General features: G+C 40.6%; 1 protein-coding gene and 6 non-coding genes across 7 annotated transcripts; 1 reads left to right on the top strand and 6 right to left on the bottom strand.

Annotated features, from left to right (window-relative positions):
• The first annotated feature begins 16,453 nt into the window (after positions 1-16,453).
• Positions 16,454-19,700, top strand: LOC137490966 (uncharacterized). The gene has a single exon (XM_068219983.2). It carries the CDS (start codon positions 16,519-16,521, stop codon positions 19,180-19,182), a length of 2,664 nt encoding a protein of 887 aa, XP_068076084.1. The 5' UTR covers positions 16,454-16,518; the 3' UTR covers positions 19,183-19,700.
• A 131-nt stretch (positions 19,701-19,831) lies between these two features.
• Positions 19,832-19,905, bottom strand: trnai-aau (transfer RNA isoleucine (anticodon AAU)). Its single transcript has one exon. It is a non-coding gene; the product is annotated as a tRNA-Ile (tRNA).
• A 108-nt stretch (positions 19,906-20,013) lies between these two features.
• Positions 20,014-20,085, bottom strand: trnaq-cug (transfer RNA glutamine (anticodon CUG)). The gene has a single exon. It is a non-coding gene; the product is annotated as a tRNA-Gln (tRNA).
• A 954-nt stretch (positions 20,086-21,039) lies between these two features.
• trnai-aau (transfer RNA isoleucine (anticodon AAU)) lies at positions 21,040-21,113 on the bottom strand. The gene has a single exon. It is a non-coding gene; the product is annotated as a tRNA-Ile (tRNA).
• Positions 21,114-22,249: 1,136 nt separating this feature from the next.
• On the bottom strand, positions 22,250-22,323 carry trnai-aau (transfer RNA isoleucine (anticodon AAU)). The gene has a single exon. It is a non-coding gene; the product is annotated as a tRNA-Ile (tRNA).
• Positions 22,324-22,430: 107 nt separating this feature from the next.
• On the bottom strand, positions 22,431-22,502 carry trnaq-cug (transfer RNA glutamine (anticodon CUG)). Its single transcript has one exon. It is a non-coding gene; the product is annotated as a tRNA-Gln (tRNA).
• A 950-nt stretch (positions 22,503-23,452) lies between these two features.
• On the bottom strand, positions 23,453-23,526 carry trnai-aau (transfer RNA isoleucine (anticodon AAU)). Its single transcript has one exon. It is a non-coding gene; the product is annotated as a tRNA-Ile (tRNA).
• Positions 23,527-23,568: the final 42 nt, after the last annotated feature.

The following is a 23,568-nucleotide window of genomic DNA, read 5'->3' as shown; positions in this document are numbered from 1 at the left end:
ACAGATATTTGCAGTTAGAGACATTTACCCGATAACAAAAATTGAAGAAGAAAAAATAATACACAACAAAAACCAGCATGTCAGGATGCAGAAAATGCTGACAAGACGGACGCGGTCTTTTAGAGTCTGGATGATCATGTCTCAAACCTGACCGCTAACCTGGCCTCTGTTCAAGATCGAATTTATTTTTATTTAATCTATCCTAAATCATGTGTTGAGTGTTTTTCGGAACCTTCAGTTTCATTACATCCAAACCCAGAGTCAGCTCGGAAAATGAAAATCAGGACAAACATATGCTATCGGCCATTGAAAGAGTTTCAGATCAGAAAGCCACTCTCCCATAATCTAAGGGAAAGGTGCAGTTTGGATTTGAACCTAGCACCTGCTGTTCCCAAGACAGGTGCTCTGGCCAACTTAGTCATAACACTAAAAGAAAAAACCTCTGGATACGATACTTCCAAACGCAGTTTCATCTAAGACAGTGGGGGGGAAGCAAAATTTACTGTGCTTTCTACTCAGTTACTTTGCACATGCATAAAGAGGCTCTTGTACGACAAATCCAAAAGGTGTGATCTCAACAATAGGTGGCAGTTACTTTTCCCCAAAACCACAGGTTGCCGACGAGTCATTCCTCAAGCCCACTGGGCCCTGTTGGAATATCTATCTCTATTCCATGCCTGTTCAAGAGAAAAGGTCAGGAGAGGTTTTTCTTCAATGTCAAAAGTTGTAACAATTTATTGGATACAAATGAATAATTCGATGACAGAGCTCTGGGTTACGTTACCCCAATGCAATACAAGAATTACATTCAAGAGGTTCGCAACTAACATACGTTTCCTGACTTCACCATATATACACAACTGATCTTAACAGGTGGAGTTTTGGTGTAACGTCACTTGTCAGTCATTGTTCAGTCCTCCATTGGCCACACCTTCGACATACTTCCTCTCCTTTCTGTGTTCTGTGTTCAGTTTTAACACCTCTCTTCAGACAGGAAGTTTCTGCAGAGCTGAATTTAATTTTGGACCCGCATCTATCTACTTCTGCAAAAATGCTAATTAGTATGCACAGCACTCACCCACAACATTAGAAGTTCAGTTAATATATGACCCTTACATGACCAATACCAATAAGTGTTTGATTAAAAGAAAAAGAGTCAAAAATAATAAAAAATGGTTCCTATTATTCAATAATTTCCCCCTTACTGCTCCTCATTGGAGCAGACAAAACAAAAACAGATAATCAAATCCCCACAAATGTTTTAACTGTCATTACTGCAGGCCTTTGCCTAAATCTTGTTTTACCTCTTATTCAAAATAATAATTCAAATTTTCTATTCTTATACACTTTAGCAATAAAGGTAATTAATTTTTTCTTCCCTATCAAAATTAGAATAAGAATGAGAATAATAAAAAGTAAACAAAATTTAAAAACTCCAACACACACACAAAAAAAATCTGATTAAAAGGAAATCCACACCCATAAAGATATGCTATAATTAAAAATCCCACTATATAATTAAGATCAAAGATCAACGCTTGTGAAAATATGACTGGAATTAGAAATTACAAATTGTAAAAACATCATTCAAATCAGAAATTCTCTAATACCACATTTTAATCTCCCTGAATAGTTCAGACTGAATTTCAACATTTTAAAGTCATTAAAGAACAAAATCACAATTGAGATTTAGGATGAAAAATCAACAGCTTCAAAGTAGGATTAAACTTGACAATTATTAAAATAAAAAGTTCAGAACTCAATCATAACAAGGTTAATAAACTAACAATTCAAACTCAATACCAAATTATTAAAACCAAAATTCAAACATATTTAAACTAGAGATTTTTTTTTTCCTCAATGTCTTTAAATGAGAAAATCAAAAGCACAACAATGTAATTAAAATAAAATAAAAATCTTAAGAATCTCTTCAAATAAAAGGTTCAAAAGCAACAATGGCTTAAAATAAAAATCTTAAAATGTCTTTAAATGAAAGATTTAAAAAACAACAATGGCTCAAACTAAAATAATTCTTAAAAATGTTTTCAAATAAAAGAATCTTCAAATAAAAGAATCTTACAATCATAATGATGTGTTTTAAAATAAAATAATCTTAAAAATGTCTCAAAATAAAAGATCCAAAAAGCATCTTAAAAAAAAAAAAAAAAAAAAATATATATATATATATATATATATGAAAATAAAGGATAAAAAATCATGGAAATTTCTTAAAATGAAAGATAATAAAAATATAAAAAATGTCTTCACATAAAAGATAAAAAATGTGTCTAAAATAAAAGAATAAAAATACAAAAAAAATAAAAAAACTAATGTGTAAAATAAAATAATTTTTAAAATAAATTTTAAATATTAAATTTTTCAAAAATTTCTCCAGTCTAATTTGTCCAATTCATTCATTCATTCATTTTTTTTTAAAGCTTAGTCCCTTTATTAATTTGGGGTCCCCACCGTCAGTGAAATGAACCGCCAACTTATTCAACATATGTTTTACACAGCAGATGCCCTTCCAGCTGCAACCCATCTCTGGGAAACGTCCATACACACTTAATCACACACTTTCTGTCAGGTTGTGATATGCTAGTAAATCAGTCTTATTTTCTCTTTCTATTTTAGAATTTAATGTGGTTTTCGGTTCCCCTTTTTGTGTTGGCCTGTATCTAATATACAGTTGGCCTCATGCATTGGTGGTGCAGCGTGTTCAGCTCCCACACTAATACATGCTTACACACTCCAATTAGATATCAGATATCCCCTTTTTGTGTTTTATCCCCCTTTCGGCCTGGGCCTACCTCCAGGCCGTTTTTACACACCTATGTTAACTTTCAGGTCAATCCGGCCAGCTTTACACCTTCAGCAACCTGTTTAGAAAAATCTGGGAAAAAGTTGCTAATTTGTCATTATATAATCTCTACATAAGTGATCTACTGCACATCCAAGCTGCACCAGGTCCCCAAAACTGCAGTCCTGTAAACAATTGAAAAGTCATTAATTCCATCATTTTGTTCCATAATGAACTAATACCTCCAATATGATTTTTATCCAATTCAGTTTGTTCTGTGCACAGATTTTTGACAATTGTTTTTAAATTTGTATCAATTTTCTCTACCTTTCCCTGTAATTATTAGTTTTACACCATCCCTAAATTCATGCTTCAGGCCCATTACTTGCTGCAATTTCAAATATTCATTATTTCCGTGTTTATCATTATCCAATCTAATTCTTACTCAACATCTATTTGTTTCTAAATCGTCTTTCATTAAACACTTCATCACTGTCTGACTGTCCTCTTTGCTTGCTGGCTCCTTTGGCCATTCATTATAGCTGTTAATCATGACTAGCAGATATATTTTTATTCGCCTGTTCTCCCATATCTCTATAATCAATTATAACCTCACCCTCATTCTTCCCTTGCAGTTTCTGATACCTCTAAATATAATTTAAGTGTTATTACCATGTCTTTTACAGTCACTGGTATACGGTTATTTAAAATGGCTTATTTATTTAGCAATCTGACTCCACTTATCTCAGACACCACTCATCCTAATATTGAGGCGTGTCATCTAATCACCTATAATTTTTACTTACTTCTTTTAAATCTAGTTCCATTTAAATGTCATAACAACTGCTTACTTCTAATCCATTAGTTGTCCACTTTTTTTCTGCAAGTAAAATTTCATCAACATGCTTAATCAACACCACTCTCTCTGATAATTCAAAAATCAATCACTTTACATTTTTTCATCAGTATGACCATATTTCTGCATACACTATTATTTTATAATCCTCCATTTAAGTATTTCACTAATAATCAATCAGTTTTTAAATTTGACACTACTTTTGATAATTCATTTTCTCAACTATTTATTACTTAGTTTGTTCTAATCATTTTTATGATTTTCTTTTTGGCTACTAATTAGTTCTACGTCATTTCGGTTCAACTGGTTGCCCATACACTTTTTATATACTTTTATAAGCTAACTAAAAATCACTAAATTTTCTTATCCGTTTCTTTCAGCTGTATTTTGACTTCATCATTAAACTTCTTCACATGGTTACATGTGAAAGAAAATCTGTTTTCTTAAACTCCCTTTATTCTATTTCAATTCTTTTATCAGATTAGAACTATTAATTTTTACCTGATGACGTGAGTTCAATTTTTCATGTTTCAATTTCTTCTTTACCCATAAATATTTTTTCTGTTACCAATCTTCTCTAGTTTTTAATATCCCATCTTAATTTAGACGATTCAACATAATATTTTGCTTTTAGTAAATATTTACTTAAATAATCAATTCCATCAAAATTTATAATTCAAATGACTTCCAGTTACCAATAGTTGTTTCTTCTTCTTTATTCACCACCATACATTGTACTTCTTCCTATATCCTGTTTATGCCCTGTATCAGTAAACCTATGAAAATTTGCAAAAATAGTTAAATATCATTTCAACAGTATACATTTAGAGATTCATTGTATATTTTCCTTTAAGTCTTTTTCTTAGTTATTATTTGCATAACAAAACCTTAATAAATTCTGTTTCTCTGATATTACTAGTCATCATATGGTCTCAAATGGTTCTTGACAGCACCCTGCCTCTTACTTTACCCACAAGTTCCTTTTTCTGAGTGTCTGATCTCCAGACATAATTAGCAGTTGTGGGGAGTCAACGGATCGTTCCAGAACCGAACAAGCCACAGACCATGTTATCCTTAAAAGATTGGTTGGTACCTACAGGTCTGAGCTTTGATTTCATTTTCAAAGCAATCCACAGGCACCCAGCAAAAGGCAATCCACAGGATAACTAGCCAGTCAACATCACAGTTGCGTGTTAATTAACTTTACACCTTAAAACAATAAGAGGCTCTACAATCAAAAACCCACCAAACCGGTTTTTGAGAAGTACCTTTTGGTTCGCTTGTCCTTTGGCGTCTGCAAGGAATACACATTCTCAGGCAGACACAGAAGCGATCAGAAACGCTTACAAAGTTTAATGGACATTTAAGTAAAACAGTTTATTTGAGTAATGTATGTTTGCTTTATGTTTCTGTAGGTTTTTGTGTGTACATGTTCCATGTGTTTAACAAAACTGTTATAGATAGTTCTTGAGTAATAGCCCTCAGTGACAAATGAAATCTACAGAATGTTTGTGAAATACTTTATGTTTGGTATCGATTGAAAGCTAGGAACATTTTAAATGCATTGGTTTATATGAAGAAACCATACTATGAAAAGTGTTGAAGTTATAAGACTTTATTTTAACCACTATGCTATCAAAGCAGCACCCACACCAGGTGTCAACCCGGCCTCCTAGAGGGCAGAATTGGGGTGTGACTCCACCTCGCACCTTCTCTGATTGGACAAGTATTGTGTAGACCCAGCCTCTACCAAAGCCTATAAAACTTTGAACAAAAGAATTTCATTGTCGTCTTTTGCCGGTCATCTTTGCCAGTCGTCACCGCCGTCGCTGCCCGGACGTCGCTCTTCTCGTGCTGTGGCCGTTACATCGCCTCGCCGGAAGCCTCGTTATCCCTAGCAACCGACTAAGGAAACCCCTCTTCACCTACGAGGGAATTCCATCACGTCACTGAAGTTACTACGCTGACCAATCAGCTTCACCGGGATTTCCCTTTGGACCAGTCGAGGAAACCAAAAATTCCATCAGAACGCAAGTAGCACAAACAAGGTTTCTATCCATTGCTGACACTGGTGTGAATTATGTTTAAGTAGTAAAGAATAGCGAAATTCTCTGCTTTTATGGTTTCTCTCAGGTTGCAATGCTAAGAACTTAGCAAAGGCTAGAAGTTAAATCCACTCAGCCAAAACTCTCCTCAAACTGCTTGTGCGTGTGTGTATGTATGTGCATTTGTTTGTTTTACGTAGATTAGTACTTTGTGTTATAGAGTAGCAATAAACTTTTGTTTCGTTTTAAGATCCGTGTTGGTGTGTTGTGTGCTTTATAAGTTAATGCCTCAGCTTCAGATACTGCTACCTTGCTCATTAAATAATTAGATACTGTTTTTATATTGTTATTGTTGGCCACGTAATAATATAATACAGAATTGCTTTACACTAAACGTTCTATTTGCTGGACAAATACTAAAGTTAAGTGTAAGCTTTAAATAATTCTATGTGAATCATGTTCGAATCTTTGATTCGAATCCCCAAAGTTTAAACATGATTTAAACCAAAGAGCTGATTCTTACACAGTTTACTGTGGTCCGGTTTGGAGGAGCCCACATTTCTGAGGCAGACCACTGATCTTTCACAGTGCCCCTCAATACTCGGATGCTCTAGGCCTTTTAAGCATCACTGCTCCACTCCACAACCATCTCACTCAACACCTGCCTACCTGTACAGGTGCCTAATCTCTGCGACAAAAATTCCTGGCTTAGGTTGCTCCCGCTGGCCAACGAGAGTCTTACCCGTCTTTGGAATAATGTCTCATGGAGACCAGTTACTGCTCTTCTCCACTGCAACCTCCTTCTCAGTTTTCCTTCAGAACTTGGTATCTCTGATGTTAGGGAAATATGCACTCAAGAACCATGTGAGCCACTGAGACCACATTCTAGAGTTTAACCAATGAGACAGGTTTTATTAAGTTTAAAATCGATTTGACCTCCAATAATAGTTTTAAGTAAAGTTTGGCATCTTCACTCCCATCCACTCAGCACTATGGTCTGCTTAGTCTGCAGGCAAAGCTGTAGGGCACTACGATGGTGGAGACTAAAAAACAAGACACAGTTGAGTTATTATTCATAAAACACAAATTATGACATGGCCTACCCTGTGGTATAATTGTTCAACATTATTGCTATATCTCAGGGTTCATATTAGGCCTTGACCCCTCATGTTTGTTTAATATATATTTTTATATCTGAAATGCAATGTTTAATTATTGATTTCTTTCTTGGTGTTTATCATTTTAAATATAGAGAATTTGAACTCACTTCATCTTGTTCATCCACATCCACTTAAGTGTCCATGATTTTTCTTTGACCCTAGATGATGGCTTAGATAGTCTTATGCAGCTGACTTTCATACATGAAAAGAGCCAGTGTAAGTCATATATATATATATTTTTTATCATTATTATTACTAATATTATTATTCTATTTTGTTTTCTCACCTAAACTCAGTCTTGTCCTCTCACATCAAATCTCAGTTCCTCAAAGTGTCACTTCCCCTAAGTGTTACAAGTGCAACTATTTTTCTAGTTTCTATCTCATCGGTTTAATGTCTCTGTCTTTCTCTCTCTCTATGTATATAATATTTTTCAAACATATTTCAATATATTTTAAACATATCTTCTTCTTTTTTCTATCAAACCATAACTTGGATTTCTTTAATTCTAAGCTTTTAAGTTTTTCTTATCCATATTTTTTTATCTTCCTTACATATTTGCTCATTAACTCTTCAGTTGATCAATTTTAAACTGTCACATTTTCTTCTAATTTTTCTCTTCATCGACCAGAGACTTATGCCAATTTTATCTCTTTGCTGTTTAACAGCTCATCTCGAAGTCATGTTCCTCATTTTTCCTCTAATGTATTTATTCTAATGTTTCTTTAGTAGCTGGTCTTTATGTTGTATTTTAATTTCTCTTTATTTTTTCTATTAGTATTATTAATTTATTTGTTCTTATTGTTCTAGTCAACAACTACTGGTCTATTGTTTAAGTCATCCTCCTCTATTTAGTAAATTAATTTCTTTATTAATATATTCATTCGTATAGCTTCAAATTCCATTTCAACACATATAACTGTATTAAGCATATTTCCCATTATTTCTTTATTTCACTTGTCTTTTTTATACCGCATTGTAATAGATCTGTTTATTTTGTAACTGATACTATATCCCTAATTATTATATCACAGTCTATCATTATTTAATCAAAACAATTTTATATACTCTTTTAATATAATTTACTCTCTTCTGCCCCTACTTCAACTGCTTCTTCCTCATGAAAAGGAGTGGCTCCTTTTTTCTGACTTCCTTTTCGGCGAGCTGGCTGAAATTGCGAATAAAACGCCAGTAAAAATTGGCGAAGCCCAGAAATCTCTGCAGGGCCTTACGAGACTCCGGAATTGGCCAATTTACCACAGCCTGAACCTTCTCTGGATCCATGCGCACCCCCTTGACTGACACAATGTGTCCTAGAAAGGGAACAGACTGTGCATGGGACACGCATTTCTCCGCCTTGACAAAAAGCCCATTCTCTAGCAGCCGCTAAAGCACTCGCCTGACGTGCTGCACATGTTCCTGGAGAGAACGAGAAAAAATCAGAATGTCATCCAGGTAGACATAAATAAACTGATCTATCATGTCTCGCAACACGTCATTTACGAGTGCTTGGAAAACCGCAGGAGCATTAGAAAGCCCGAACGAAAGAACACAATATTCAAAATGCCCCCTGTGGGTCAAAAATTCAGTTTTCCACTCATGACCCTGCTTCATGCGAACCAAATTATATGCGTTATGGAGATCTAATTTCGTGAAAAACGAACCCCCCTGCTGATGCTCGAACGCTGAAGACATCAGCGGCAAAGGATACGTGTTCTTCACCGTGATGCTGTTCAGCCCTCGATAGTCAATGCAGGGTCTAAGAGACCCATCCTTCTTTTTCACAAAAAAAAAACCGCCCCCGCCGGTGAAGAAGAGGGCCGTATGATCTTGGCTGCTAGAGAATCAGAAATATATTTCTCCATGGCCTCTCTCTCAGGAATAGAAAGAGAGTATAACTTGCCTTTGGGCGGAGACGTACCTGGCAATAAGGCTATTGCACAGTCATAGGGACGGTGAGGAGGCAGTGAAGCAGCTCGAGACGTACTGAACACTCTCTTCAGGTCGAGGTACTCACTGGGCCTGTTTGACAGGTCCATGCACTCCTCCTGAAACACAGAACAAGAAACAGCAGAACGAGCAGATGAAAGACAAGACTGATGACAATTCTCACTCCACGAAAATATAGTATTAAGACCCCAGTTGATATGAGGCTTATGGAGAATCAACCAAGGATGACCTAAAACCACCGGTGTGATAGAACAGTCTGTTAAAAAAAATGAAATGTTTTCAACATGATTTCCAGACGTGATCAGTTTAATGGGTTTAGTGGAGTGAGTGATAGTGGGAAGGGAAAGTCCGCTGAGTGCGCGTACTGCAATGGGTTGTATGGGCTCCACCTGTATGGGCTCCGGGACAGCGCTACTCATCTCCCGCACCACCGCCGAGACCGGAAGCTCAGGAACAGGATCCGGAAATCTGCCATGCCTCAAGCGACTCTCACGGCGGAGCTGTCTGGAATCCACCTGTATAGCCAGATCCACTAATTTGTCCAGCGCCTTAGGCAGATCTAAAGATCTCATCCTGGAGACGATCAGAAAGGCCATGAAGGAACATGTCCCATTGAGCCTCCGCGTTCCAACCGCTTTCAGCAGCCAACGTGCGGAACTCGATTGAATAGTCCGCCACGCTCCGATTCCCCTGGCGAAGCTCAGCAAGGACTCGGGCGGCCTCTCTCCCAGAGGCGGCCCGATCAAAGACCTTTTTGAGTTCTTTGGAGAAAAGATCGAAGGATGAACAACATGGTAGCTTTTTCTCCCATGCTGTGGTACCCCATTGGGCTACTCTTCCAGACAAGAGGGTGATTACGAACGCCACCTTGGACAGCTCAGACGAAAACAAGGATGGCTGCAGGGTGATGTACAGGGAGCATTTGGCCAGGAAGAACCGACACAAGTGAGGCTCTCCAGCATAGCAGGTCGGAGGAGAAAGGCGAGGCTCCGCAGAGCGGCTAGCGTTAGCAATCACTGGCGCAGACATCACCTCCGGAGCTGGTGCAGGATCCGCTTGAGTTGCTCCAGAACCCAGCTGCTGTACCTGCGTAGTCAGCAGTGAAACCTGCCCAACCAGGGCCTGGATAGCCTGTGCTGTGGTGGCCAACGCTTCATCTTGGCGATCGATCCGGGCATTGCTGGTTGTGAGGAACTCCGAAATCTGTGATGCACTCGCTGGATCCATGGTGAAGGTCAGTTCGTTTTGTCACACTCAAATAAATGTTCAGATAGATCCAATTGCGAGTGAACAAAAGGAATTTATTTGACACAGTCAAACTCAAAAAACAGGTGCAACAAATAAGTGCGGTGCTAGGGCTAGAGGAACAGGGCAGAAACACACACATGAGTACACGTAACGAACTGACAAAGACACACAGAAAACGTGGCCCATATATAGGCCCGAATAAGAGCCTCAGCTGGCGGGCTCATCAAGCCAGCTGAGTGCCGTCATCACACGTGATCAAAACAGATACACGTGGAGAACAAAAACAAACCAACATGATCAAACAGACACTCCGGAAGAGCGCACAAACCTGCAACGTGACACTTATAGCCCAAAATTCAGCATTCGTCAATGCCGTTGCCCAGATAAAATCACAGTATTCGCAGAGACAGCAGTCACCTGAACAGCACACCCTAGGATGGTATTCTATTCAATTCAGTGTAGGAGCACAGACCTCGTCTGATCTTTCCTTCTACCAAACAAGCAAAAACAGTCAAAGTGTATCAACTTATGTTCTGATTTACTTAGTAAATGCCATATGACGAAACCGTAATAATACCCGAAGCTGCACAGTCACAGCTTTATCTGGTCTACTGTGCAATACAGTCTCAGCCCATCCTGGCCTTCCTGTATCTACACTATACTACTCTATCCTAAACTATTAGGCTTCTCTACACTATTCTATACTATTCTAAACTACCCTATCTATTTCTTCATATTATTCTGACAGACTGGTTAACATTTAAAGCATATCTACATTTAAACTCATCGAATTATTCAAATGCTTATACTTTTAACTACATCAATCCTACATATCACATGACATCAAACAATTTAGATTAGGCCAATTGCAGAAATTCGATGTAACAGGTTTTCTGCTTACCTTTTTTTTTCGGCGCCGATGATGTCAATGCAATACGACAGATCAATAACTTCCTCTCCCCCTTTTCCACATAGGAGGTGACCAAATTGTTGGAATATCTATCTCTATTCCATGCGTGTTCAATAAGAAAAGGTCTGGAGAGGTTTTTCTTCAATGTCAAAAATATTAGTAATTTATTAGATACAAATAAATAATTCGATGACAGAGCTCTGGGTTACATTACCCCAATGCAATACAAGAATTACATTCAAGAGGTTCGCAACTAACATACATTTCCTGACTTCAGCATATATACACCACCAATCTTAACAGGTGGAGTTTTGGTGTAACGTCACTTGTCCTCCATTGGCCGCCCCTTCGACATACTTCCTCTTTTTCTATGAATTCTCTGCCCAACAACAAAGTATACATCTTTCTGTGTTCTGTGTTCAGTTTTAACACCTCTCTTCAGACAGGAAGTTTCTGCAGAGCTGAATTTATTTTGGACCCGCATCTATCTACTTCTGCAAAAATGCTAATTAGTATGCACAGCACTCACCCACAACATTAGAAGTTCAGTTAATATATGACCCTTATATGACCAATACAAATAATTGTTTTTATATTATAACAATCATATAATAATTATGTTGTAGTAATTAACGTTACTGTAATGGTTATTAATTTAAACCACCTTGTTAAAAAAATACTTGCTTTGCAATTGGTATCCGAATTGATCCGGATCGAAATCTTTTATTACAGTACAAATCATGGATGGTATAAGGGCTGTGATTGGCCATAGCGTTCATTGTAACTCGGAACACGATTGGCTGCCTTAACCAAGAATAGGGTGAATCTTGGTTCCAGCTCACAAAGTGATTGGCCGGTGTAACCAAGAATAACCACGACTTACAGGTGGCAGTATGAGCTAACCGGCCACTTACTGCCAAGCTTAATAAAAGTCTTCCAGTTGGTGCTGCCCGGGCTAAAGAAAAAAAATGTAAAAAAAATAATAATAAAACGGCCTTGCCAGAAAGTAGCAGAATGTCAATACAAGGCGTGGCAATGTGCATTGATTTCTGAGTAACTCGTCATTCGGCATGCAGGGCTCCTCACACGTTTACTGGAGCAGGACCAGGTAGGGCCTTCAAAAGAAAAGCGCACTATTCCAGGCAATTTGATGACTAAACGGCAGGCAGGGCAAAGAGGCCACCACAGAGCAAATTTGATCTTTTTTTTCTATTTTGACCACGTCGAAAATTGCCAATTTTTGATTGCTCTGAGGGGAATTGGCTCAAATGGTTAAGCGCTCGCTTTGCATGCTAGAGGTAGCGGGAACAATGCCTGCATTCTCCACCTCTGTTTTCATGCCTTTTTACATTGGCTTTTTTTGCAAAGCTGGTGGCACCTTGAGGATTTAAAGCCAAACTACTTACATCAGCTTTGCCGGTTTCCGTGTAGTACATATCATTGCAAACCTTCAGAAGCCCTTTCAAATAATAGTTTTCATTTATTCAGCAGCGTGTCTGCAGTGGGACATCAAAGCGCTAAATACATAGCATTATAGAGTGCTGTCGATCCGGCCATTGGAATCATCGCCAGAAGCAATGTGACTATCTGGGAGGAAGATAGCGTTTTGGTCAAGTGGAAGGAGGTGGACTTAAGGGTGAAGCAGCTAGGCTTTTTGGGTGACTTTCAGTCACCTGACCCTTGTGCACAAAATAAAACAGCAGCACTGTTTTGCCGAAACCCAGGATCGGACCAGGGACCTTTAAATCTTAAGTCTAATGCTCTCCCAACAGAGCTATTTCGTGTGCCCTTTCACTTGTATCCTGCAGCATACATGTGCTGGTTCCAATGTAATACCCTTTTGATCCACTAGGTGGTAGTGTTCTGTTAATTTTATCATTATATTAAGAAGTGAACTTTCACCTAAACACCAGCCATTTTGAAACATTCAGTCAATGCTGACAGCCACACGGTCTCTCAGACCTTCATCTGTCTATTCATTTTGCATTTCCTAATAGAAGCTTTGTTTGTAAGTACCAAAATATTTTATAAGGATTTTGTGTGCATCACAAATTAATATTGGGGACATATTTCATGCTAAACTTTACTTAGTAAGATTGCTTTAGATCAGCAGTTCATGCATCCACATCATTATAGTGATATTGTATGTGCGTTTCACTCGATTGTACAGTAATATTTCTCAAATTCTTATTTTGTAATGTTTGTTTTCTCTCTGTATTTCAGTTTTACTCTGTTCCACATACATTTGAAGTGGTGGTCACAATAAATCCATATTCAGTTCAGTATCTCAGTGGAAGGAGTTGTCTATCTGTCTAGTTCAAGAAGGGGAACTCTTTTACGAGGGCAGAATAGTAAAAAGACAAATACTGATCGACACATTAATGAATAGAAGATCAAGTTCAGCATTCATTTCAGAATGTCTTCATCTGAGAAACATAGTCTAAGAACAAGATCGGCATGTACTCGATCATCAAGACACTCAAGCAAGTCTGCAGCAAGTGCAGCAGCATTGGAGGCCCGTGCAAAGGCAGAAGCTGCACTAACTAGAGCCACATATGCACAAAAAGAGATAGAAGTGAAAGTAAAGCAAGCTCAAGTACAAGCTCAGCTTAAAGTGGAGGAGGCTCGTCTGGAGGCTACACTAAATGCACTACAACAAGAAAGAGAGGCAGAAGCGGCTGCAGCTGAGGCATCAGTGTTTGAGGCTGCAGCAGATATAAGGGGTACAGATCAACTCTCTGATAATCAAGACCCACATTCTTCACACAATTCTCTGCAAAGAACTAAAGAATATGTTGAAGACCAGCAAAAATATAAAGAAAGTTACATGCCAGAGTTTGCAGAAACCACTGAACAGAAGCCAGTAGCTTCTAATCTGGTTGATGTTCAACAGCCTCAACCTATCGAGCAAGATAATTCATTTCAAAGTCTGCCAGCAAGACAGTCAGCAATTAAAATTGTCACTAATGCTGCTACCCCTCTTATCCCTACCACTCAGGCTGGAGCGATCAAAAGAGAAGGTGCAAACACATCATTGTTTAAATCAGCAGTGCCGGATGCACTACCTCCAAGACACAACGCTTCACTCACAAGCCCCCCACACTCACATTGCAATGAGCACTATAATGCTCGCTCAGAAGTGTTTGAGCTTGCAAAGTTTCTAGCTCGACGTGATCTTCTGACAGGTGGGCTTTCAAGATTTAATGACAAGCCAGAGAACTATTGGGCATGGAAGTCCAGCTTTTGCAATGCTATTGAAGGACTTGATCTTAAACCTAGTGAGGAACTAGACCTACTTGTTCAGTGGCTGGGTCCAGAATCAACTGAACATGCAAAACGCATTAGGTCAGTTCATATTAGTTATCCTGACGTTGGGCTCAGCATGGTCTGGAAACGGCTAGAGGATTGCTATGGTTCAGCCGAAGCTATGGAGGCAGCGCTCTTTAACAAACTTGAATGTTTCCCTAAGCTGTCAAACAAGGATCATCAACGTCTCAGAGAGCTGGGAGACCTACTCCTTGAATTAAAGATAGCCAAAGCTGAAGGTTATCTGCCAGGCCTGACCTTCTTGGATACTTCAAGAGGCATCAGCTCCATCCTAGAGAAACTGCCATTTAATTTGCAAGAAAAATGGATGTTGCAAGGAACTCGTTACAAACAGGAGTATGGAGTTAGTTTTCCTCCTTTTTCATTCTTTTGTGATTTCATTTGTGGTGAGGCCCGCATGAGAAATGATCACAGCTTTAAACTGACTACACAAAATGTGTCATTATCCAGATGTGAAAAATATCCAAAGGCAATCAGAGCTCCTGTTACTGTCCACAAAACAGAAATTGACAATGCCATTCAAAGAAATAAATTTAATAGGACAAATGATAACCTCAACAGACAATGTCCTATTCATAAAAAGCCACATCCCCTCAGAAAGTGTAGAGGTTTCAGGGAGAAGACCTTGCTGGACAGGAAAGCTTTCCTCAGAGAGAACTCCATTTGCTTCAAATGCTGTTCCTCGACTACCCACCAGGCAAAGGATTGTAAGGCAGTAATCCAGTGCTCTGAATGCAACAGTGACAAGCACATAGCCGCTCTACACAATGGTCCAGCCCCCTGGTTAGAAAAAAAGGATACAGAACCTTCAGCAGATTATGGCGGGGAGCAGGAAGAATTTCTTTCCCCAGTTGCAACATCTTCCTGTACAAAAGTATGTGGGGATCCAAATAGCAGAAAGTCATGTTCAAAGATCTGCTTGGTAAATGTATATCCAGAAGGTGAGCCTCATAACAAAAGGAAGGTTTACGCAGTCATAGATGATCAGAGTAATAGGTCTCTGGCGAGATCAGCCTTTTTTGAGATGTTTAAAGTTGAAGACAACACAGCACCTTACATGCTCAGAACATGTGCGGGCATTGCAAAGACTGAAGGACGAAGAGCTGATGGATTTATAATAGAATCCTTCGATGGAAAGACATCTCTTGCTCTTCCATCACTGATAGAATGTAATCTCATCCCAAACAACAGATCAGAGATTCCTACTCCAGAGGCAGCACAATACCATAGTCATTTAAGATCGGTAGCCTCTAAAATTCCAAGTCTAGATACAAAGGCCAAAATTCTGCTTCTGCTCGGGAGAGATCTCATTCAGGTACATAAAGTGGAGGAACAATGTAATGGACCACTACATGATCCATTTGCCCAGAGGCTGGCCCTTGGGTGGGTGATAGTTGGAGATATCTGCCTAAACGGAGCCCACAAACCTGCTACAGTGGATGTTTTTAAGACTCACATCTTAGCAAATGGACGCCCCAGCTACATGAGTCCCTGTCCAAACAGCATGTTTGTGAAGGACTATTTCAGTCTGCACAATGAGCCAAAAACTTCATTGAACCCCAAGCAGAAAACCTTATCAGTATCTGAAGAATGTTCCATTGGAGAGTCAGTTTTTCGCTGCACAAAGAATGATGAAAAAACAGCTCCCTCCATGGATGACTTGGCATTCTTGAAGATTATGGAAGAACAATTCCATCAGGATGAATCCAATAGCTGGGTTGCCCCTCTACCATTCCGCAGCCCTCGGCAGCGCCTCCCGAACAATAAGGTTCAAGCCAACAATCGTCTTATGTTGCTGACACGCAAACTAAGAAAGCACCCAGAGGTAAAGGAGCACTTTGTGGATTTTATGGGCAAAATCTTTGAAAATGGCCATGCAGAGTTGGCACCACAGTTACAGGAAAATGAAGAGTGCTGGTATCTGCCCATGTTTGGGGTGTACCATCCTAAGAAACCTGGACAGATAAGAGTAGTGTTCGACTCCAGTGCACAACATCAAGGAGTGTCACTAAATGATGTTCTCCTCACTGGCCCTAATGCAAACAATAGCCTTTTGGGGGTATTACTGCGATTCAGGAAAGAACGAGTAGCAGTGATGGCTGATATCCAGCAAATGTTTCACTCATTTGTGGTAGCAAAAGAACATCGTAATTTCCTACGATTTCTTTGGTATGCCAACAGTGACTTAAACAGTGAGGTGCGAGAGTATCGCATGCGAGTGCATGTTTTTGGTAACAGCCCATCTCCAGCAGTTGCCATATATGGACTCAGAAGAGCTGCACTCCACAGAAGAGGAAGCCATCAAACTGCTCAAAGACACTCAGGAAATGCTGGCCCAGTCTAATCTGCATCTTCACAAGATTGCTTCTAATAAAGTGGAAGTTATGAAAGCATTTCCTTCAGAGGATCTTGCAAAGGAGTTAAAGAACCTAGATCTGAATACTGGACTCCCATCAGTCCAAAGAAGTCTTGGAGTGAGTTGGGACATGAGTGAAGATGTGTTTATCTTTCAAGTTGCAGATCAGATGAGACCATACACCAGACGTGGGGTTCTGTCAACGATAAACAGTTTGTTCGACCCATTGGGGTTTGCTGCACCTGTTGTCATTCAAGGCAGACTTCTACTCAGAACACTAACCACAGAATCTTGTGACTGGGATGCACCTCTATCAAGTGAGAAATTCAAGGAATGGAAGATTTGGAGAGACTCGTTAAAGAAGCTCGAGCTTGTCAAAATCCCTCGCACATATGCCACCATCTCTCTTCATCAAGCGCAAAGAAGAGAAATGTGTGTCTTCTGTGATGCGTCCACAAATGCCATTGCAGCTGTCGCATACAGCAAAATTACCAGTATAAGTGGTAATGTAGAAGTTGGATTCATATTTGGCAAGGTTAAACTAGCTCCGCGACCAGAGATCTCTGTCCCTAGACTTGAACTGTGTGCAGCTGTTCTGGCTGTGGAAATAGCTGAAATTATTGCAGACGAAATTGACATCAAGCTGGATGTTGTGACATTCTATTCAGACAGCAAGGTTGTCTTAGGTTACATCTGTAATAGATCCAGGAAGTTTCATGTGTATGTGCACAACAGAGTGCAAAGGATTCAGAGGTCCACGCACCCTGAGCAGTGGAAATACGTCCCAACCGATCAAAACCCTGCTGACCAAGCCACAAGATCTGTTCCAGCAGCTGATCTTTCCCATAGCATGTGGTTGACTGGTCCCAGATTCTTGTTTAATACAACACAGGAAACGTCTCACACAGGTCCCTTTGCCATGATACATCCAGATTTGGACATTGAAGTACGCTCCCAGGTTATTTCCTGTGCCACTCACACTTCAAGAAGAGAGTTAGATCCCAAACGCTTTGAGAGATTCTCAAGCTGGCATACACTGGTTCGGGCAATAGCCAGACTTGTGCACATAACTCATTCTTTTCAGAAGGATAACGATAAAAGCACTTGTAGAGGCTGGCACATATGTGACAAACCCTGCTCAGTAGAAGACCTTGAAAGAGCGAAGTCCATCCTCATCCATAGTGTACAAGCAGAATGCTACTCAGAAGAGCTGAAATGCCTTAAGGGAGGCAGGGGCATTCCAAAACAAAGTCCTCTTTGCAATCTAACACCTTATGTAGACGAACTCGGCCTGCTCAGGGTCGGTGGCCGCCTCTCGCAAGCGAGCCTTGATAGAGATGAAGTGTGCCCAATAATTCTCCCCGGACAGTGTCACATCACATCTCTTCTCATTCAACATTATCACAAACAAGTTGAACATCAGGGACGGGCCTTTACTGAGGGTGCCTTAAGAGAGGCTGGCTTCTGGATCATAGGTGGCAAAAGGCGCATCAGTAGTGTGATTTTTCAGTGTGTAAAGTGCCGCAGACTGCGAGGGAAGTTTTTAACTCAAAGAATGTCTGACTTACCTCCTGAAAGGCTCAGCATAGACCCTCCATTCTCCTTTGTAGGGGTGGATATTTTTGGACCTTGGATGGTCACCTCACGTCGAACTAGAGGAGGACAAGCAAACTCAAAACGCTGGGCAGTCTTGTTCACATGCATGAGCACAAGGGCTTTACATATAGAAGTCATAGAATCAATGGATAGCTCCAGCTTTATAAACGCTCTCCGCCGTTTCTTTGCTGTTCGAGGTCCGGCAAAGCAGTTGAGGTCAGACTGCGGTACCAACTTTGTTGGAGCGTGCAAGGAGCTAAAGATGGAGGCAATTACAGATGACAGGAAGGTACAAGAATATCTGAGTAACAAGAGCTGCATTTGGATATTTAATCCTCCCCACTCATCCCACATGGGGGGAAGCTGGGAGCGTATGATCGGAGTCTCAAGACGCATCCTTGAATCTATGCTACAAGGAATCGCACCATCAAAGTTATCCCATGAGGTTTTGATCACCTTTATGGCGGAAGTCACAGCTATAGTTAACAACCGTCCACTAGTGCCTGTGTCTACGGATCCAGATGCTCCATTAATTCTTACCCCAGCAACTCTACTGACTCAGAAGTCTTCAGCAGTTCTTCCTCCGCCAGGAGAATTTGGCGAGAAGGATCTCTTTGTTCGTCAGTGGAGACAGGTTCAGAGCTTGGCCAATACATTCTGGAATCGTTGGAGGAAAGAATATCTTGCCACCTTACAAAACCGCAGGAAATGGCAAAATGAGAGCTCCAATCTACAAGTGGGAGATGTTGTGCTGTTAAAAGACAGCCATGCTAAGAGGAATGACTGGCCCATGGGAATTGTGATGGAAACATTTCCTGGGAGAGACGGGAGAGTAAGAAAGGTTGAGGTCAAGGTGGTAAAAGACGGAGTGTCCAAGACGTTTTTACGACCTATATCGAATGTTGTTTTACTGTTGTCTCCAAAGACTGAGTAAACATAATATGAATATCATTGATGGCGTCTTCCAGACACCAGACGGGGAGTGTGCTGGTTCCAATGTAATACCCTTTTGATCCACTAGGTGGTAGTGTTCTGTTAATTTTATCATTATATTAAGAAGTGACCTTTCACCTAAACACCAGCCATTTTGAAACATTCAGTCAATGCTGACAGCCACACGGTCTCTCAGACCTTCATCTGTCTATTCATTTTGCATTTCCTAATAGAAGCTTTGTCTGTAAGTACCAAAATATTTTATAAGGATTTTGTGTGCATTACAAATTAATATTGGGGACATATTTCATGCTAAACTTTACTTAGTAAGATTGCTTTAGATCAGCAGTTCATGCATCCACATCATTATAGTGATATTGTATGTGCGTTTCACTCGATTGTACAGTAATATTTCTCAAATTCTTATTTTGTAATGTTTGTTTTCTCTCTGTATTTCAGTTTTACTCTGTTCCACATACATTTGAAGTGGTGGTCACAATAAATCCATATTCAGTTCAGTATCTCAGTGGAAGGAGTTGTCTATCTGTCTAGTTCAAGAAGGGGAACTCTTTTACGAGGGCAGAATAATACATGTCTGTGAGACTAAGCAGAATCCTGAAATGCCTCTGAGGCCTTAAAGGGTAAAAGTTTGGCCAGTACGGGGATCGAACCCGCAACCTTGGCGTTATTAGCACCACGCTCTAACCAGCTAAGCTAACCGGCCACTTTCCGCTATGTTTGCTAAAAAGCTCAGAGTAACTGTCATTTTCCGGCCTTCAAGAGATTAGAATGCTATTCCAGCTTTTTTTGTGCAGTGCTGGTAAAAAAAACAAGGTCCCACCGAGATTTGAACTCGGATCACTGGATTCAGAGTCCAGAGTGCTAACCATTACACAAAGGAACCTCAAGTCTTCTGATAGGTGCTGCCCGGGCTAAAGAGAAAAAAAAGTAAAAAAGAAAAAAAAAGAAAAAGAAAACGGGCTTGCCAGAAAGTAGCAGAATGTCAATACAAGGCAGTGCCAATGTGCATTGATTTCTGAGTAACTCGTCATTCGGCATGCCGGGCTCCTCACACGTTTACTGGAGCAGGACCAGGTAGGGCCTTCAAAAGAAAAGCGCACTATTCCAGGTATTTTGACGACTAAATGGCAGGCAGGGCAAAGAGGCCACCACAGAGCAAATGTGATCTTTTTTTTCTGTTTTGACCACGTCGAAAATCGTCAATTTTTGATTGCTCTGAGGGGAATTAGCTCAAATGGTTAAGCGCTCGCTTTGCATGCTAGAGGTAGCGGGAACAATGCCTGCATTCTCCACCTCTGTTGTTAATGCCTTTTTACATTGACTTTTATTGCAAAGCTGGTGGCACCTTGAGGGTTTAAAGCGAAACTACTTACGTCAGCTTTGCCGGTTTCCGTGTAGTACATATTATTGCAAGCCTTCAGAAGCCCTATCAAGTCAGTTTTCTTTTATTCAGCAGCGTGTCCGCAGTGGGACATCAAAGCGCTAAATACATAGCATTATAGAGTGCTGTCGATCAGGCCATTGGAATCATCGCCAGAAGCAATGTGACTATCTGGGAGGAAGATAGCATTTTGGTCAAGTGGAAGCAGGTGGACTTAAGGGTGAAGCAGCTAGGCTTTTTGGGTGACTTTCAGTCACCTGACCCTTGTGCACAAAAAAGAACAACAGCACTGTTTTGCTGAAATCCAGGATCGGACCAGGGACCTTTAAATCTTAAGTCTAACGCTCTCCCAACAGAGCTATTTCGTCTGCCTTTTCACAAGTATCCTGCAGCATACATGTCTGTGAGATTAGGCAGAATCCTGAAATGCCTCTGAGGCCTTAAAGGGTAAAAGTTTGGCCAGTACGGGGATCGAACCCGAGACCTTGGCGTTATTAGCACCACGCTCTAACCAGCTGAGCCAACCGGCCACTTTCCGCCATGTTTGCTAAAAAGCTCAGAGTAACTGTCATTTTCCGGCCTTCAAGAGATTAGAATGCTATTCCAGCTTTTTTTGTGCAGTGCTGGTAAAAAAACAAGATCCCACTGAGATTTGAACTCGGATCACTGGATTCAGAGTCCAGAGTGCTAACCATTACACCCTGGAACCTCAAGTCTTCTGATTGGTGTTGCCCGGGCTAAAGAGAAAAAAAAGGAAAAAAAGAAAAAAAAAGAAAAAGAAAACGGGCTTGTCAGAAAGTAGCAGAATGTCAATACAAGGCAGTGCCAATTTGCATTGATTTCTGAGTAACTCGTCATTCGGCATGCCGGGCTCCTCACACGTTTACTGGAGCAGGACCAGGTAGGGCCTTCAAAAGAAAAGCGCACTATTCCAGGTATTTTGACGACTAAACGGCAGGCAGGGCAAAGAGGCCACCACAGAGCAAATGTGATCTTTTTTTTCTGTTTTGACCACGTCGAAAATCGTCAATTTTTGATTGCTCTGAGGGGGAATTAGCTCAAATGGTTAAGCGCTCGCTTTGCATGCTAGAGGTAGCGGGAACAATGCCTGCATTCTCCACCTCTGTTTTCATGCCTTTTTACATTGGCTTTTTTTGCAAAGCTGGTGGCACCTTGAGGGTTTAAAGCCAAACTACTTACGTCAGCTTTGCCGGTTTCCGTGTAGTACATATCATTGCAAGCCTTCAGAAGCCCTATCAAGTCACAGTTTTCTTTTATTCAGCAGCGTGTCCGCAGTGGGACATCAAAGCGCTAAATACATAGCATTATAGAGTGCTGTCGATCCGGCCATTGGAATCATCGCCAGAAGCAATGTGACTATCTAGGAGGAAGATAGCGTTTTGGTCAAGTGGAAGCAGGTGGACTTAAGGGTGAAGCAGCTAGGCTTTTTGGGTGACTTTCAGTCACCTGACCCTTGTGCACAAAATAAAACAGCAGCACTGTTTTGCCGAAACCCAGGATCGGACCAGGGACCTTTAAATCTTAAGTCTAATGCTCTCCCAACAGAGCTATTTCGTCTGCCTTTTCACAAGTATCCTGCAGCATACATGTCTGTGAGATTAGGCAGAATCCTGAAATGCCTCTTAGGCCTTAAAGGGTAAAAGTTTGGCCAGTACGGGGATCGAACCCGCGACCTTGGCGATATTAGCACCACGCTCTAACCAGCTGAGCCAAACGGCCACTTTCCGCCATGTTTGCTAAAAAGCTCAGAGTAACTGTCATTTTCCGGCCTTCAAGAGATAAGAATGCTATTCCAGCTTTTTTTGTGCAGTGCTGGTAAAAAAACAAGGTCCCACCGAGATTTGAACTCGGAACACTGGATTCAGAGTCCAGAGTGCTAACCATTACACCATGGAACCTCAAGTCTTCTGGTTGGTGCTGCCCGGGCTAAACAGAAAAAAAAGAAAAAAAAAAAAAAGAAAGAAAACGGCCTTGCCAGAAAGTAGCAGAATGTCAATACAAGGCAGTGCCAATGTGCATTGATTTCTGAGTAACTCGTCATTCGGCATGCCGGGCTCCTCACACGTTTACTGGAGCAGGACCAGGTAGGGCCTTCAAAAGAAAAGCGCACTATTCCAGGTATTTTGACGACTAAACGGCAGGCAGGGCAAAGAGGCCACCACAGAGCAAATGTGATCTTTTTTTTCTATTTTGACCACGTCGAAAATCGTCAATTTTTGATTGCTCTGAGGGGAATTAGCTCAAATGGTTAAGCGCTCGCTTTGCATGCTAGAGGTAGCGGGAACAATGCCTGCATTCTCCACCTCTGTTTTCATGCCTTTTTACATTGGCTTTTTTTGCAAAGCTGGTGGCACCTTGAGGGTTTAAAGCCAAACTACTTACGTCAGCTTTGCCGGTTTCCGTGTAGTACATATCATTGCAAGCCTTCAGAAGCCCTATCAAGTCACAGTTTTCTTTTATTCAGCAGCGTGTCCGCAGTGGGACATCAAAGCGCTAAATACATAGCATTATAGAGTGCTGTCGATCCGGCCATTGGAATCATCGCCAGAAGCAATGTGACTATCTGGGAGGAAGATAGCGTTTTGGTCAAGTGGAAGCAGGTGGACTTAAGGGTGAAGCAGCTAGGCTTTTTGGGTGACTTTCAGTCACCTGACCCTTGTGCACAAAATAAAACAACAGCACTGTTTTGCCGAAACCCAGGATCGGACCAGGAACCTTTAAATCTTAAGTCTAATGCTCTCCCAACAGAGCTATTTCGTCTGCCCTTTCACTAGTATCCTGCAGCATACATGTCTGTGAGACTAAGCAGAATCCTGAAATGCCTCTGAGGCCTTAAAGGGTAAAAGTTTGGCCAGTACGGGGATCGAACCCGCAACCTTGGCGTTATTAGCACCACGCTCTAACCAGCTGAGCCAACCGGCCACTTTCCGCCATGTTTGCTAAAAAGCTCAGAGTAACTGTCAT

The sequence above is a fragment of the Danio rerio genome, chromosome 4 (genome assembly GCF_049306965.1).
Source record: "Danio rerio strain Tuebingen ecotype United States chromosome 4, GRCz12tu, whole genome shotgun sequence".
In the NCBI taxonomy this organism is placed as follows: Eukaryota; Metazoa; Chordata; class Actinopteri; order Cypriniformes; family Danionidae; genus Danio; species Danio rerio.
This window is presented reverse-complemented; position numbering and strand designations above follow the sequence as displayed.

Bases quoted from the DNA above. Each gene is read 5' to 3' on its own strand.
- LOC137490966 (XM_068219983.2), top strand. From the start codon at position 16,519: ATGTTTTTGGTAACAGCCCATCTCCAGCAGTTGCCATATATGGACTCA.